At 39.3% G+C, this 17,249-nt stretch overlaps 1 protein-coding gene across 8 annotated transcripts in view; it reads right to left on the bottom strand.

Annotated features, from left to right (window-relative positions):
• OTUD7A (OTU deubiquitinase 7A) overlaps positions 1-17,249 on the bottom strand; it is a 374,155-nt gene that overhangs the window by 149,456 nt on the left and 207,450 nt on the right. For all 8 annotated transcript variants that reach the window (XM_037000632.2, XM_073227032.1, XM_073227030.1 and 5 more), the window contains 2 exons: positions 15,240-15,333; positions 13,618-13,772 (listed from right to left, as the gene is read on the bottom strand). In XM_037000632.2, the coding sequence (XP_036856527.2) occupies positions 13,618-13,768 (151 nt within the window). In that variant the 5' untranslated portion in view covers positions 13,769-13,772; positions 15,240-15,333. The remainder of the gene's footprint in view (positions 1-13,617; positions 13,773-15,239; positions 15,334-17,249) is intronic.

Here is a 17,249-nt window from a genome sequence, read left to right as displayed (position 1 = left end):
TGGGATCACAGACACACATTGCCTGGTGTACTGGATATTAGAGAAATGGAAAAGTAAAATCCAAGATGGAGACTGCAAGTGGGTCCCCACAGCAGGCTCCCCTGGGACAAAAGAAAAGCAGGAGCTTTTTAAAACTCTTAAAGGGATAAGGGCTCAACAGATGGACAAAATCACCCCAGCACACTCAGCCCAGCAGGCTGGGAATCTTGAGGAACTTCAGGCTCCCTAACCCCCTGGGGAGTAATAGAACCCCGAAGCCCCTCATGGCGATAAGCAGCCTGCCAATCATTCCCTTCGGCCTGCACTGCAAGCAAACCGGCTGACCTGCTACAGCTGCAGAGCAGCCAGAGATCAGCCCGGCCCACAGCAAATACACAGAGTCTCCTCCCAGTGTGCAGCTAACCAGGACAGGCAGCGGAAGCCAGAACAAGGTACAGAAGGCATTAAGGGGTGCCGTTTCTGCAGGAGAACACACCAGGCATGGCTGCCAGCCCCCGCAATGCATTAGGCTATCCAGAGGACCGCCCTGCCCACAGCAGCTTAGGATATTATCCCAGAGACTGCTCCCAGTGTGTGGGTAACTGGCACAGAGAGTGGAAACCAGAGCAAGGTCCAGGAGGCATGAAGGGGTGCTGTTCTCACAGGAGAACACACCCGGTGTAGCTGTGACCCCCCTCAGTGCGCCAGGCTATCTAGAGGGCTGCCCTGCCCATGGCAGCTCAGGAGATCATCCCAGAGACTGCTCTCAGTGTGCAGGTAGATGGTACAGACAGCAGAGAAGGGCAAGATGACCAACAAGCAGGAAGGGACTTTGTTCTCCCAGCTGACACACCCACCACCTGCCTGTGACCACTTCCATTGCTGTGAAAAGGCAGAAGAATCTGGTCCAGCCAAAAATCACTCAGAGAACCCCAGAGAGAGGGCCTGGTGCGATAGATATAACCAATCTTCCTGAAAGAGAATTCAAATTAAAGTCATAACCATGCTGATGGACCAGCAGAGAAATATGTAAGAGCTAAGGGATGAAGTCCAGAGGGAGATAACAGAAAGGAAACAGAAGGTCTTAGGAGCAGACTGTATGAGGTGCAAGAGACTTTTAATGGAATAGAAATCAGAGAACAAGAATACAGACAAGCTGAGGCAGAGAGAGATAAAAGGATCTCTAGAAATGAAAGAATATTAAGAGAACTGTGTGCCCAGTCTAAACAGAACAATATTCGCATTATAGGGGTACCAGAAGAAGAAGAGAGAGTAAAAGGGATAGAAAGTGTCTTTGAAGAAATAATTGCTGAAAACTTCCCCAAGCTGGGGAAGGAAACAGTCTCTCAGAACATGGAAATCCACAGATCTCACAACACAAGAGACCCAAGGAAGACAAAACCAAGATATATAATAATTAAAATGGCAAAGAACAAAGACAAGTCAAGAGTATTAAAGGCAGCCAGAGATAGAAAAAAGATCACCTACAAAGGAAAACCCATCAGGCTATGATCACACTTCTCAATGGAAACCTTATAGGACAGAAGAGAATGGCATGATATATTTAATGCAATGAAACAGAAGGGCCTTGAACAAGAATACTGTATCTAGCATGATTATCATTTAAATTTGAAGGAGGGATTAAACGATTTCCAAACAAGCAAAAGTTGAGGGTATTTGCCTCCCACAAACCACCTCTACAGGATATCTTAAAGGGACTGCTCTAGATGGAAGCACTCCTAAGGCTAAATAGATGTCACAAGAGAAAATAAAATCACACCAAAGAAAGCAGACCAACCAAATACTAACTAAAGGCAAAAAATAAAATCAACTATCCACAAAAGCAGTCAAAAGAAACACAAAAGAGTACAGAATAAAACACGTAACATATAAAGAATGGAGGAGGAAGAATAAGAAGGGAGCGAAATAAAGACTCATTAGACCGTGTTTATAATAGCTTAATAAGAGAGTTAAGTTAGACAGTTAGATAGTAAAGAAGCTACCCTTGAACCTTTGGTAACCACAAATCCAAAGCCTGCAATGGCAATAAGTACATATCCATCAATAATCACCCAAAATGTAAATGGACTGAATGCACCAATCAAAAGACACACAGTAATATAATGGATAAAAAAGCAATACACATCTATATGCTGCTTACAAGAGACTCCCCTCAAACCCAAAGATACACAGAGACTAAAAGTGAAGGGATGGAAAAATATATTTCATGCAAACAACAGGGAGAAAAAAGCAGGTGTTGAAGTACTTGTTTCAGACACAATAGACTTCAAAACAAAGAAAGTAACAAAAGATAAAGAAGGACATTACATAATGATAAAGGGGGCAGTCCAACAAGAGGATATAACCATTATAAATATCTATGCACCCAACACAGGAGCACCAACATATGTGAAACGAATACTAACAGAACTAAAGGAGGAAATAGAATGCAATGCATTCGTTCTAAGAGACTTCAACACACCACTCACTCCAAAGGACAGATCCACCAGACAGAAAATAAGTAAGGACACAGAGGCACTGAACAACACACTAGAACAGATGGACCTAACAGACATCTACAGAACTCTACACCCAAAAGCAACAGGATACACATTCTTCTCAAGTGCACATGGAACATTTTCCAGAATAGACCACATACTAGACCACAAAAAGAACCTCAGTAAATTCAAAAAGACTGAAATTGTACCAACCAATTTCTCTGATCACAAAGGTATAAAACTAGAAATAAATTGTACAAAGAAAACAAAAAGGCTCACAAACACATGGAGGCTTAACAACATGCTCCTAAATAATCAATGGATCAAAAACCAAATTAAAACAGAGATCAAGCAATATATGGAGACAAATGACAAGAACAGGACAAAGCCCCAAGTTCTGTGGGACACAACGAAGGCAGTTCTAAGAGGAAAGTACATAGCACTCAAGGCCTATTTAAAGAAGGAAGAACAATCCCAAATGAACAGTCTAAAGTCACAATTATTGAAACTGGAAAAAGAAGAATGAGGCCCAAAGTCAGCAGAGGGAGGGACATAATAAAGATGAGAGAAGAAATAAATAAAATTGAGAAGAATAAAACAATAGAAAAAAATCAATGAAACCAAGAGCTGGTTCCTTGAGAAAATAAACAAAATAGATAAACCCCTAGTCAGACTTATTAAGAGAAAAAGAGAATCTACACACATAAACAGAATCAGAAATGAGAAAGGAAAAATTACAATGGACCCCACAGAAATACAAAAAATTATTAGAGTATACTATGAAAATCTATATGCTAAGAAGCTGAAAAACCTAGAGGAAGTGGACAACTTTCTAGAAAAATACAACCTTCCAAGACTGACCAAGGAAGAAACAGAAAATGTAAACAGATGAATTACCCACAATGATACTGAATCGGGAATCAAAAAAACTACTGAAGAACAAAACCGCCAGGCAAGATGGATTCACCGCTGAATTTCATCAGACATATAGAAAAGACCTAATACCCATCCTCCTTAAAGTTTTCCAAAAAATAGAAGAGGAGGATACTTCCAAACTCACTCTATGAAGCTAGCATCACTTTAATACCAAAACCAGGCAAAGACACCACCAAAAAAGAAAATTACAGACCAATATCCCTGATGAACATAGATACAAAAATATTCAACAAAATATTAGCAAACCAAATTCAAAAATACATCAAGAAGATCATACACCATGATCAAGTGGGATTCATCTCAGGGATACAAGGATGGTACAACATTTGAAAATCCATCAACATTATCCACCACATAAACAAAAAGAAGGACAAAAACCACACGATCATCTCCATAGATGCTGAAAAAGCATTCGACAAGATTCAACATCCTTCATGATAAAACTCTCAACAAAATGGGTATAGAGGGCAAGTACCAACATAATAAAGGCTATAGATGACAAACCCATAGCCAACATCATACTTAACAGTGCGAAGCTGAAAGCTTTTCACCTATGATCGGGAACAAGACAGGGATGCCAACTCTCCCCACTGTTATTCAGCATAGTACTGGAGGTCCTAGCTATGGCAATCAGACAAAACAAAGAAATACAAGTCATCCAGATTGGTAAAGAAGTCAAACTGTCACTATTTGCAGATGATATGATATTGTACATAAAAAACCCTAAAGACTCCACTCCAAAACTACTAGAACAAATATCCGAATTCAGCAAAGTTGCAGGATACAAAATTAATACCCAGAAATTTGTTGCTTTCCTATACACTACCAATGAACTAGCAGAAAGAGAAATCAGGAAAACAATTCCATTCACAATTGCATCAAAAAGAATAAAATATCTAGGAATAAACCTAACCAAGAAAGTGAAAGAGCTATACCCCGCAAAATACAAGACACTCTTAAGAGAAATTAAAGAGGACACTTAACAAATGGAAACTCATCCCGTGCTCTTGGGTAGAAAGAATTAATATTGTCATAATGGCCATCCTGCCTAAGGCAATCTACAGATTCAATGCAATCCCTATCAAGATACCAACAGCATTCTTCAACAAACTGGAACAAATAATTCTAAAATTCATATGGAACCACAAAAGACCCCAAATAGCCAAAGCAATCCTGAGAAGGAAGAATAAAGCAGGGGGATCTTGCTTCCCAACTTCAAGCTCTACTACAAAGCCACAGCAATTAAGACAATTTGGTATTGGCACAAGAACAGACCCATAGACCACTGGAACAGAATAGATAGTCCAGATATTAACCGAAACATATATGGTCAATTACTATATGATAAAGGAGCCATGGATATATAATGGGGAAATGACAGCCTCTTCAACAGCTGGTATTGGCAAAACTGGATAGCTACATGTAAGAAAATGAAACTGGATCATTGTCTAACCCCATACACAAAGGTAAATTCGAAATGGATAAAAGACCTGATGTAAGTCATGAAAGCATAAAACTCTTAGAAAAAAACATAGGCAAAAATCTCTTGGACATAAACATGAGCAACACCTTCATGAACATATCTCCCCAGGCAAGGGAAACAAAAGCAAAAATGAACAAGTGTGACTATATCAAGCTGAAAAGCTTCTGTACAGTAAAGGGCTCCATCAATAGAACAAAAAGACACCCTACAGTATAGGAGAATATATTCATAAATGACATATCAGATATGTAAATTAGTTCAACCATTGTGGAAAGCAGTATGGAGTTCCTCAAAAAGGGTTGACATCCAAAATATATAAAGAGCTCACACACCTCAAGAAACAAAAAGCAAATAAGCCACTTAAAAAATGAGAAGAGGATCTGAACAGACACTTCTCCAAAGAAGAAATTCAGATGGCCAACAGGCACATGAAAAGATGCTCCACATCGCTAATCATCAGAGAAATGCAAATTAAAACCACAATAAGATATCACCTCACACCAGTAAGGATCGCCATCATCCAAAAGACAAACAACAACAAATGTTGGCGAGGATGTGGAGAACAGGGAACCCTCCTACACTGCTGGTGGGAATGTAAATTAGTTCAACCATTGTGGAAAGAAGTATGGAGGTTCCTCAAAAAACTCAAAATAGAAAAACCATTTGACCCAGGAATTTCACTCCCAGGAATTTACCCTAAGAATGCAGGAGCCCAGTTTGGAAAAATGCAGACATATGCACCCCTATGATTATCACAGCAGTATTTACAATAGTCGAGAAATGGAAGCAACCTAAGTGTTCATCAGTAGATGAATGGATAAAGAAGATGTGATACATATACACAATGGAATATTATTCAGCCATAAGAAGAAAACAAATCAGACAATTTGTAACAATATGGATGGAGCTAGAGGGTATTATGCTCAGTAAAATAAGCCAGGCGGAGAAAGACAAGTATCAAATAATTTCACTCATCTGTGGAGTATAAGAACAAAGCAAAAACTGAAGGAACAAAACAGCAGTAGACTCACAGAATCCAAGAATGGACTAATAGTTACCAAAGGGAAAGGGACTGGGGGGGATGGGTGGGAAGGGAGGGATAAGGAGAAAAGGGGGCATTACGATTAGCACATATAATGTAGTGGGGAGGGAAATGGGAAAGGCAGTATATACAGAGAAGACAAGTAATGATTCTACAGTATCTTATTACACTGATGGACAGTGACTGTAATGGGGTCTGTGGGGGTGACTTGATAATAGGGGGAGTCTAGTAACCATAATGTTCAAGTAATTGTACATTAATGATATCAAAATTTAAAAAATAAAGAAAAAAATAAATGAACTGCTCATAACCTCAACATGGATGAATCAGTGAAACATGCTTGCTTCTGCTCAGCAAAAAAAAAAAAGATAAGGTAATTTTCTGAATCGGAAAAAAGTTTGCAAACCACATATCTGATAAGGGGTTAATATACAAAATATGTAAGGAACACATACAACTCAGCAGCAAAAACTCCCAAATAATTCAAAGAAAATGGGCAAAGGATCTGGATAGACATTTTTCCAAAGAAGACATACTAATGGCTAACTAACAGGCACATGACAGGGTGTTCAACCTCATTAATCATCAGGCAAATGCAAATCAAAATCATAATGACATATCACCTCACATCTGTTAAGATGACTATCATCAAAAAGATAAAAGGTAACAAAATGGTGAGAATGTGGAGAAAAGGGAACTCATGCACTGTTGGTGGGATTGTAAGTTGGTGCAGCCACTATGGAAAACAGTATGGAGGTTCCTCAAAAAATTAAAAGTACAACTACCATATGACACAGCAATTCAATTTCTAGAAATATATCTGAAGGAAACAAAAACACTATGTTGAAGAGATATTTGCACTCCTGTGTTCACAGAAGCATTATTTACAGTAGCCAAGACATGGAAACAACCTAAGTATCCATTGATGGACAAATGGATAAAGATGTTGTCATATATAAATATAATGGAATATTACTCAGGCATAAAAAAGAAGAAATACCCCCATCTGTGACTACATGGATGGACCTTGAGGGATTACAATAAGAGAAGTAACTGAAACAGACAAAAATATACTATATGATTTCATTTATATGTGGAATCTTAAAAAGAACCTCATAGAAAAATCACAAAAAATCAGATTTGTGATTACCAGAGATGGTGGCTGAGGGGCAGAGGAACTGGATGAAGGTGGTAAAAGGTAAAAATTTACAGTTATAAGAAAAACAATTACGAACCCAACACAGAACATAATGTGTAATAAGCAGATATTAACAAACCTGAACAGAGAAACAGACAGCAATACAATAATAGCAGGGTACTTCAGTACTACACCTTCAACAATGGATAGATCATGCAGACAGAAAATTCCATAAGGAAACATAGGATTTAAATCTGTACATGTTAGACCACATGGACCTAATCGATGTATGCAGAACATTCCACTCAACAGCAACAAAATACACATTCTTCTCTAGCACATATAGAACATTATCCAGGATGAATCATATGTTAGGCCATAAAAAATGTCTTAGGAAATTTAAAAAGACTGAAATTATACCAAGTATCTTTTCTGATCATGATTGTATGAAACAAGAATTCAATTACAAGAATAAAACTGGTAAAATTCACAAATATGTGGAGGTTAAAAAGCATGCCCTGAACTATCAATGGTTCAATGAAGAAATAAAAAAAATCTTGAAACAAATGAAAACAGAAACACAACATACCAAAACTTATGGGATGCAGTAAAAGCAGTTGTAAGAAGGAAGTTGATAGTGACAAATGCCTACATTAGAAAAATAAAGATCACTAATAAACAACGTACTTCACACCTTAAGGAACTAGAAACAAAATTGTATGAAAACTAAGTCCATAGTTAATGTAAGGAAGGAAATAACAAATATCAGAGTGGAAAAAATGAAATAGAAACCAGAAAAATAGTAAGGATTAATGTAAGAGCTATTTTTTTAGAAAAGATAAAAGAGAAATCTTTAGCAACTCCCAAGATAGAAAGACAGAAAGAAGACACAAATAAAATTATAAATGAAATAAGAGATATTACCACTGATATCACAGAAACACAAAGGATCATGAGACTACTATAGGTTAACAAATTGGGCAACCTAGAAGAAATGGATAAATTCCTAAAAAACATAAAACTTAACCAAGACTCAATCATTAAAAAAAATAAAATATGAATATACTAATTACTATAAAGAAATATAGGGATTGAATCAGTAATCAAAAACCTCACAACAAAGAAAAGTCTAGGACTAGATGTCTTAATTCATGAATTATACCAAACATTTAAAGAACTAATACCAATTCTTTTCAAACTCTTCTTAAAAAAGAGAAGGAAAGAATACTTTCAAAATCATTTCATGAGGCCAACATTACCAGACAAGGACATTGCAAGAAAAGCATATTATTGGCCAATATCCCTGGTGAACACAGATACAAAAATCCTCAACAAAACATTAGTAAACTGAATTCACCAATACATTAGAAGTATTACACACCATGATCAAGTGAGGTTCATTCTAGGAATAAACCATCCAGGAATGCAAGGATGGTTCTCATCCACTGATCAGTCAGTACAATACACTAAATTAATAAATGTAGGATAAATACCATATGATCCTCTCAATAGATGAAAAAAAACACAATGAAATTCAACATCCTTTCATGACAAAAACCCTCAACAAACTGAGTACAGAGAAAACATACCTTAACATAATAAAGCCCATATATGACAAAGCAACAGCTAACATACTCAACGGTGAAAAGATAAAAGATTTTCCTCTAAGATCAGGAAGAAGACAAAGATACCTATTCTCACCAATTTTACTCAACACAGTAATAGGGGGCTAGCTAGGGCAATCAGACAAGAAAGAAAATTAACAGGCATCAAAATCAGAAAGAAAAAAGTGAAATTGTCTCAATCTACAGATAATATGACATTATATATAGAAAACCTTAAGAGTCCACAAAAAAACTGTTGGATTGATAAACAAATTCAGTAAATTTTCAGGATGTAAAATCAATATACAAAAGTCAGTTGCCTTTCTGTATACCACAAAAACTATCATAGAGAAATTAAGAAAACAATACCTTTTATAATAGCATCAAAAACAAAAGAATATTTAGGAATAAATATAACCATGGAGGTCAAAGATCTGCCCACTTGAAACAATGACTTGTATGAATTAAGAAGAAGACACAAATAAATGGAAAGATATTCTGTGTTCTTAGGTTGGAAGAATTAATATTGTTAAAATGTCCATACTACCCAAAGCCATATACAGATTCAATGCAATCCTACCAACTCAATGCAATCCTACAAAATTCTGATGATATTTTTTTCACAGAAGAGGAAAAAAATCCTAAAATTTGTATGGAATCACAAAAGATCCCAAACAGCCAAAGCAATCCTAAGAAAGAACAAAGCTGGGGTTATCCCACTTCTTGAGTTCAAACTGTATTACAAAACTACAGTATGGTATTAGCTCCAATACGGACACATAGGTCAGTGGAACTGAATAGAAAGCCCCCAAATAAACCCATGTATATATGGTCAACTAATCCCCTATAAGGGTGCCAACTATACACAGTGGGGAAAGGATAATCTCTTCAACAAATGGTGCTGGGAAAAATGGACTGCCACATGCAAAAGAATGAAATTGGACCCCTACATTTCACTATACATAAAAATCAACTCAAAATGGGTTAAAGACTTGAATCTAAGACCCAAAACCATAGAACTCCTAGAAAAAGAATAGGGGTTCAGGTCCTTGACCTTGGTCTCAGTAATGACTTTCAAGATTTGACACCAAAAGCAAAAATAAACAAATAGGACTACATCAAAATAAGCTTCTGCACAGCAAAGGAATGACTACTATCAACAAAAAGAAAAGTCATCCTATGGAATTGAAGAACATATTTGCAAACCACATATCTAATAAGGGGTTAATATCCAAAATAGATATAAAAAGCACAAGCAATTCAATAGCAAGTAAATAACCCAATTTAAAAATGGCCAAAGGACCTGAATAGACCTTTTTCTAAAAAAGACATGCAAATGGCCAACAGACATATGAAAAGATGCTCAACATCACTAATCATTTGGGAAATGCAAATCAAACTCATAATATCACCTCACATTTGTTAGGACAGTTGTTATCAAAAAGACAAGAGATAACAAATGCTGGTGAGGATGTGGAGAGAAGGGAACTCCTGCGTACTGTTGGTGGGAATATAAAGTGGTACAGACAGTTTGGAGGTACCTCAAGAAATGAAAATACATTATGATCCCAGCAATCCCACCTCGGGGTATATATATTCTAAGAAAACAAAATCCTTATCTCAAAGAGAGCTCTCATGTTCACTGCAGCATTATTCACAGTAGCCAAGGTACGGAAACAGCATAAATATCCATTGATGGATGAAGGGACAAAAATATATATATATACACAATGGAATACTATTCAGCCTTAAAAATGAAGGAAATATTGTCATTTGGGACAACATGGATTAACCAGAGGGCATTAAGTTAAGTGGCATAAGCCAGACAATGACAGATATTTCATGGTATCACTTATATGTAGAATATTTTTTAAAAAAGCCCAACTTACAGAAATGGAGAATAGAAAATTATTAAAAGGGGCTGGTAGATGGGGTAAATAGGGAGAGGTTGTTAAAGAGTACAAGCTTTCAGTTATAAGATGAGAACGTCTGAGGGTCTAATGTATAACATGACTACGTAGTCTATAACATTGTAATATATAACAGAAATTTTCTAAGGGGGTAGAACTTAAATTTTCTCACCAAAAATAAAAAAGGTAAATATATGAGACTATGGATGTGTTAATTGACTTGATAAGGGAATCCTTTCAATATATATACATAAATCAAATCATCATATGTATACTTGAAATATCTTGCGGTTTTACTTGTCCATTAGGTATCAATACAGCTGAAAAAAAAATCTTTGCCTAACTCAAAGGCACAAAAATTTTCTCCTATGCTTTTTCCTAAAAGATTTTTGAGCTTTGGGTGTTACATTTAGGTCTGTTACCCAATTTTGGAGGTATGTGAGGTATGGATAAAGTTTTTTTCTTTTGTAAATGAATATTCAATCATTCTGCTAATGTGTTGAAAAGATTATCCTTTCTACACTGAATTGCCTTTGTGTCTTTATTGAGTTTCAGTAGTGTACATATGTGAACATTTCTTGGTTTTTCAATGTTTCATTGATCCACTTCCTTTTGTGCTAATTCCACACTCCTTTGAGTCTTAATATCAGATATTGTTAGCCTCCAGCTTTGTTCTAATTTCTCAAACTTGTTTTTTCTAGGTCTTTGCATTTCTCTTTTGAATATTAAAGTAGTTTATCAGATTCTATAAGAAAAAGCTGTTGAGATTATGAGTGGGATTGCATTGAATTTAAAGATCAATTTGGGAAGAATTGACATCTTAATAGCATTGAGTCTTCTTTACCATGGACATGCTACATCTCTCCCTTTATTAGGTATTTAATTTTTCTAAGCAATGCTTCATAGTTTCAGTATATAAACACATCTTTCTTACACAATTTTGTCAGATTTATCCTTAAGTATTTCATACATTTCAACTGAAAAAAAGTTATTTTTTGTAATTTCAATTTCCAATTATTCCCTGCAAATATATAGAAATACAACTGACTTCTTTATTTTGATCTTGTATCCTGCAACAATGCTGAGCTCATTTATTAGTCCCAATAACTTTTTGTAAAATCCGCTGGATCTTGAAGATAGGTGCACTGAAGAACCCAGGAGGAGTCCTCCCTACTTACGTGTCAGTTAGAGACATACAGGCCTCAGTCGCAGTGTGGACCCTACAGTGGCCCATGAACCATTTCTAGCCCTTCTCAGCCATGGTCCAGAAGCCCATGGAAAACACTGTCTTAAACAATACCCCACAGATGAGAGGGCCTTTGTTGAAATGCAGATTTCCAGAGTAGCAGTTCCACCACAACTCTGGAGCAAATATATACAGTTTGGCCACACAAGAAAAGATTAGAGGAACACTTTGATATTACCAGTATTACCTCTCCCCCAAGGCAGCACATCTTAGTGCCAAGAGAGACCTGCTCAGCCCATGATTTTTTCCGTGGGGGAAAGTGAGAGCATGTGAGTGAGCACAGCGTCCCTAACTATGTGGGATGCTGCCAAAGAGGATAAATTCTTTCTGGTCCACCCAGACTGCTGAGTCATGAGTTGCATGACTAGGTGGCAGCAGGAAGCTGGGAGAGCAGTAGATAGGACTCTTGAAGGGCATAAAGGGACACAGACCCTACTGACTGTATTGTGGGCTCCACCCAAAAGCCTGCCCACAGCCACTGGAAACAGCTCATCTGTGGATATCCCAACTGGCCGACGGGTCCCCTGACACTCCATGTGCATCCCTGCAGCCCTCCCCCACCCAGTGGCCAGCTCCCCGTGCATGCTCCCGATGGCAGTGGTGGTAAATGTGAACGGCAGCCAGCCAGTGAGCAAACACAGAAAGCTGGCCCAAATCTGCAGACCAGGAAGAGGTCTACTTACACATTCTGCAATTTGAGCTTTAGCACTGTCCTTGGTAAAGCAAAAGGGAGACTACCAGTACTTAGCCAGGTGTGTTACAGGACTGAGAAGGCATACAAGTTTAAGAGAGAGCAAGAAGCATGGAACAGGTGATTCCATAGAATTTCTGAGGAAGCCTCAGAATCTTTAGCAGGGCTGACGGAGGTACTTCTCTCTAAGACAGTGAAGGCTGGGTGAGGTGACTCTTACTCCAAATGTGATGAAAAAAATGCAAACCTTCAAGGAATATGAAAAAACAAGAAAACATGACACCACAAAAGGATCACAATACTCTCCCAGTAACTGACCCCAAAGACATGAAGGTCTGTGATCCCCCAATAAAGAATTAAAAAGAGCTGTTTTAAGGAAACACAGTGAACTATAAGAAACACAGAAAAATAACTCAACAAAATCAAGAGAACAATACTCAAAGACATAGAAATCATAAAAGAAGAACCACACAGAAATTCTGGAGCTGAAGAATACAGTGAGTGAAATGACAAATGCAATACAGAACACAGACAGTAGAATAGGTTAAGCAGAAGGACTCTAAGCTAGAAGACAGGGACTTCAAAATTGCCCAGTCTGAAAGAACAAAGGAAAAAAGAATAGAAAGAGTGAAGAAAACCTATGTCCTCTATGGAATATCATCATCTAAAGAACCAATTTGTGAATTATAGGAGTTCTAGAAGGAGAAGAGAAAGAGAAGGAGGCAGAGAACTATTTAAAGAAATAACGGCTGAAAATTTTCCAAATTTGGGAAGAGATTTGAATATCTAAATCATTAAGGTCATAGGTCACCACACAAAGTCAACTTAAAGAGATCTTCTCAAAGATACATTATAAAACTGCCAAAATTAAAGACAAAGAGAGACTTTTAAAAGAAGCAAAAGAAAAAAAGCTTATACCTTTGTAAGAGAACGCCCTTAAAACCATCAGCAGATTTCTCAACAGAAGCCTTACAGGCCAGGAGAGAGTGGGTGATATATTCAAAATGCTGGGGAAAAAAAACCCTGCCAACCAAGAATACTTTACCTGGCAAAGCCGTCCTTCAGCAATGGAGGGGAGATAAGGACTTACCTTCCAGCAGGTCTCTGGCCAGACCAGGTTCTGCCCCCGTGGACCGAACAAAGTCTGACAGGACTGCGTCCATATCAAGAGTCATAGGATCATGTAGAAGGGCTGCCCAACACTCAGCCGAGGTGGGGTTTGGAAGCAGGCTAGAAACCATCCATCTGCAGGAAGGAGAGAAAAGCAAAAGTGGTGGAAGTTGCCATGTGAGTGACAGCACAGGCAGACACCCAGTGGAGAGAAGGAACCACTTTCACCAGCTGCAACATACTTCTGAGCAGGTTTGGGACAATTGCCTGATTTTTCATGTAAGACATTAAATAATAAAAGTCAAACTCAAAATCATCCTTCTGCACACGCCACCTGAGAGAAGGGGTCATTGCCAGCTCTAGTGCTTCTGACCTTATGCTGGTCAAATTCCAATGACCACTGATGGAAAAGAAGGCAGACTAGATAGCTAAAAAAGGGAAACACCAGAACATAGATCAATTTGGAATTACTAGATTTCTAATCCTCTTCCAAGTTACAACGCATGTGACAAACACTTCCACCATGTAATTGTTTTGCCTGTTATAACCTAACGATACCTTTATCAATAAGCCAAGCCCACCCCATCAGCCCTCACCCCTCACGGGGCTTCTTAGCAAAGAGTCCACAGCAATCCAGAGTTGACTGAAATACCAAGCTTGCTGAAGATGACTGCTAGGGTATCTGCCATCTCTCCAAGAATTGTCATTGTAACAGTAATAATCCAACAAAATTTATCAAGGTGTCAGATTTCCTAGGTAGAATAATCCCAGTTAGAAAGGTACAACGGACATCCTACAGCATGACCACAGCCTGTACCAAACAACAACTGAGGGAAAAGAAAGCAACCAGCACCTGGCAGATGAGGGTGACTCACATTAATGAACCAGCACTGGGCCACGGAGGTTATACAGTCATGGCTGATAAAGTGCAAATGCATCAGCAAATTACTGCCTGTAGGCCAAGTGTGGTCCACTACTTGTTTTTGTAAATTAAGCTGTATTAGAATGCTGCCATACCCATTCATTTACATATTGTTTCTGGTTGCTTTTGCACATGGCTGAGAGTTGAGTAACTAGAACAGAGGCTATAAGACCCACAAAACCAAAAATATTACTATCTGGACCATTGCAGAACATTTCCTGAGCCCACTCTTGAGTTCATGCTGGCATAAAAAGCTCACAGAAAATTTTATACTGGCATAAAGTATGTAATTATGTATGTAATTACTTTTACAAATTGTGGCATTGAAATCCCATGCTATGAATGAGTGTCTCTGTTCCTTCTTTCAGGCTAAACCCTTGGGCACTCTGCTCTGTGGGCTGCATTCTATGCCAAGCACTGCTGGTTTAGATCCAGGCACACTAGCTCCAGATCTGCCATTCAGATATGCTGTGCGTGCTGTTTGACCTCTCTGAGCCCATCCGTGCATTTGTGAGAGTAGGGAGGAGGTAAGCTCATGTGAGGAGGAAGACAAGGAGGACCAGGATCAGGCAGGGAGGTCTCTGACCTCGGAGAAGGTCACTGGTATTACACTGTCTTGCAGCTCCTAGCTGGGTGTAACTTGGGGTTGGTGTGGCTAGAAAATAAGAAAATGATTTGACCTGATGTATATGGTACCAATTAGGAGATCGTCTTCTTCCTCCTCTCATGTACCAGAGCCTCAGCCAGGAGGGTCTCGTCTTGTGTCACTTTCACCTGGGGGACAAATCAGAGAATTAGAGCACATTATTCTCCTTACTCTCGGACAGAGGCTGATGCGGCTTTGCGTGCTGCATCTGGGGCACGGCCAGCTGCCCATGGCATGCCACTACCTTCCTGGGCCCTACAGGTACCTGCCTACCAGCCTGCCATCAGCTCCTGAACCCAGCAGCCTTCTGCAGGGAGGGAGGGCCCCAAGTTCCCTCATTTTAGCAAGCACTTATATTTCAGTAAGTATACAGTACAGAGCTCTTTTAAACCTTACTACTAAACACCACACAATAATTTAATCTCAGCTGCTTTCTTAGTGTGATAATATACACATAGCATAAAATTTACTATTTTAACCTTTTTTAAGTGTCCAATTCAGTGGCATCCGGTACATTCACACTGCGTGCAACCATCACTACCACCCACCTCTGGAACTTTCACATCTTCTCCAACTGAAATTTTGTACCCATTAAACACTAACTCCCATTTCCCCCCACCCCCAGCCTCTGGCAACCGCCAGTTGACTATCTGTTTCTGAACTTGATGACTCTAGGAGCCTTTTATCAGCGAATCATGTAATATGTGTCCTGTGGTGACTGGCTTATTTTGCTCAGTTTATTTTGCTCTTCAAGGCTCATTAGTGTGGTGGCATGTATCAGAATCGGCTTCCTTTCTAAGGCTCATCTTGGTCTGTTTAGGCAGCTATAACAAAATCCCACAAACTGGAGAACTTAAACAACAGACATTTTTTCTCCCAGTTCTAGAGGCTGGAAAGTCTGAGATGAAGGTGCTGACCATTCCAGTGCCTAATGAAAGGCCACTTCCTGGCTTGTACAGCACCAGCTTCCAGCTGTGTCCTCATGCGACTCAGAATGAGCTCAGTCTCTTTTTCTTCTCATGAAGACACTAACACCATCAGGAGGCTCCATCCTCAGGACCTCATCTAGACCTAACTACCTGCTGGAGGCCCGCCTCCTCATACCACCACACTGGGGTTAGGGCTTCAACACATGAGTTTTGGGGGACACAAGCATGCCGTCTACAAGACTGAATAGTGTACCACTGCAAATACAGACCGCACTTTGTTAGCCATTCATTCACAGCTGGACACTTGGGTTGTTTTTACCTTTTGAGTAACACAATAACACAAACATTTTGATACTTATACAAGGACGTCATGATAAGGTCTCACCAGTGTTACAGTGCAGATTTATGCCCACGCCTCCTCCTCTGGACCTTGTCCTCCATGCAAACAGGGCTTAAAGGATGGGCTAAATGACTTTTCCTCCACATTCAAGCATAAACATTTGCAGGATAAGAAACTTCTGCATTTCCCTTCTTTTTTATTAAGCCTGACACCACCACCACCACCACCGCCGCCTCATATTCATGCACCTTGATGATATGGCAGGAGCGGGACTGGGGGGACACGGGCTCCAGGCCACCTCAGCTGTCCTCACCTGTCACCCTGTGCCACCCCTCCAAAGCGCATTCTCAGCCCCTCGAGCGGCCTTTCACGGGCCAAGCCCCCTGTACCGCCTCCTTCTAGCTGTGTGAGGTTCCGGTCATCATGTCCTGGCTCCACAGTCCTGCTCACTCCTGTGCATCTGGACCTTGGAGAGAGCTGTTCTGAGGGTGTCCCCTACTGTCCTGGGAATGGTGGTGTATCAAGCTGTTCTCATTGTGACTTTGTCTCAGGGCAGCAGCACAGGGAGGGCAATAGCACTTGGCCCTGCAATTCATCCCTCGGTGCCCAGGTGGTTCTGCCATGACTGCCTAGGTTTCCTTGGCCCTGCTAGTCACCTTCCCGTGCCTGTTCCCCCGCTGGTGGGATCAGAATAATAATAGTACTTCAAAGTTACACTGAAGTTTTAAGGAGTTAACGAATGAAATGCACTGGCCTGTAGTACAAGCTTAATACA

The sequence above is a fragment of the Manis javanica genome, chromosome 18 (assembly GCF_040802235.1).
Source record: "Manis javanica isolate MJ-LG chromosome 18, MJ_LKY, whole genome shotgun sequence".
Taxonomy (NCBI): domain Eukaryota; kingdom Metazoa; phylum Chordata; class Mammalia; order Pholidota; family Manidae; genus Manis; species Manis javanica.
Note: the sequence above shows the minus strand (reverse complement) of the source record. Positions and strands in the feature narration are given on the sequence as shown.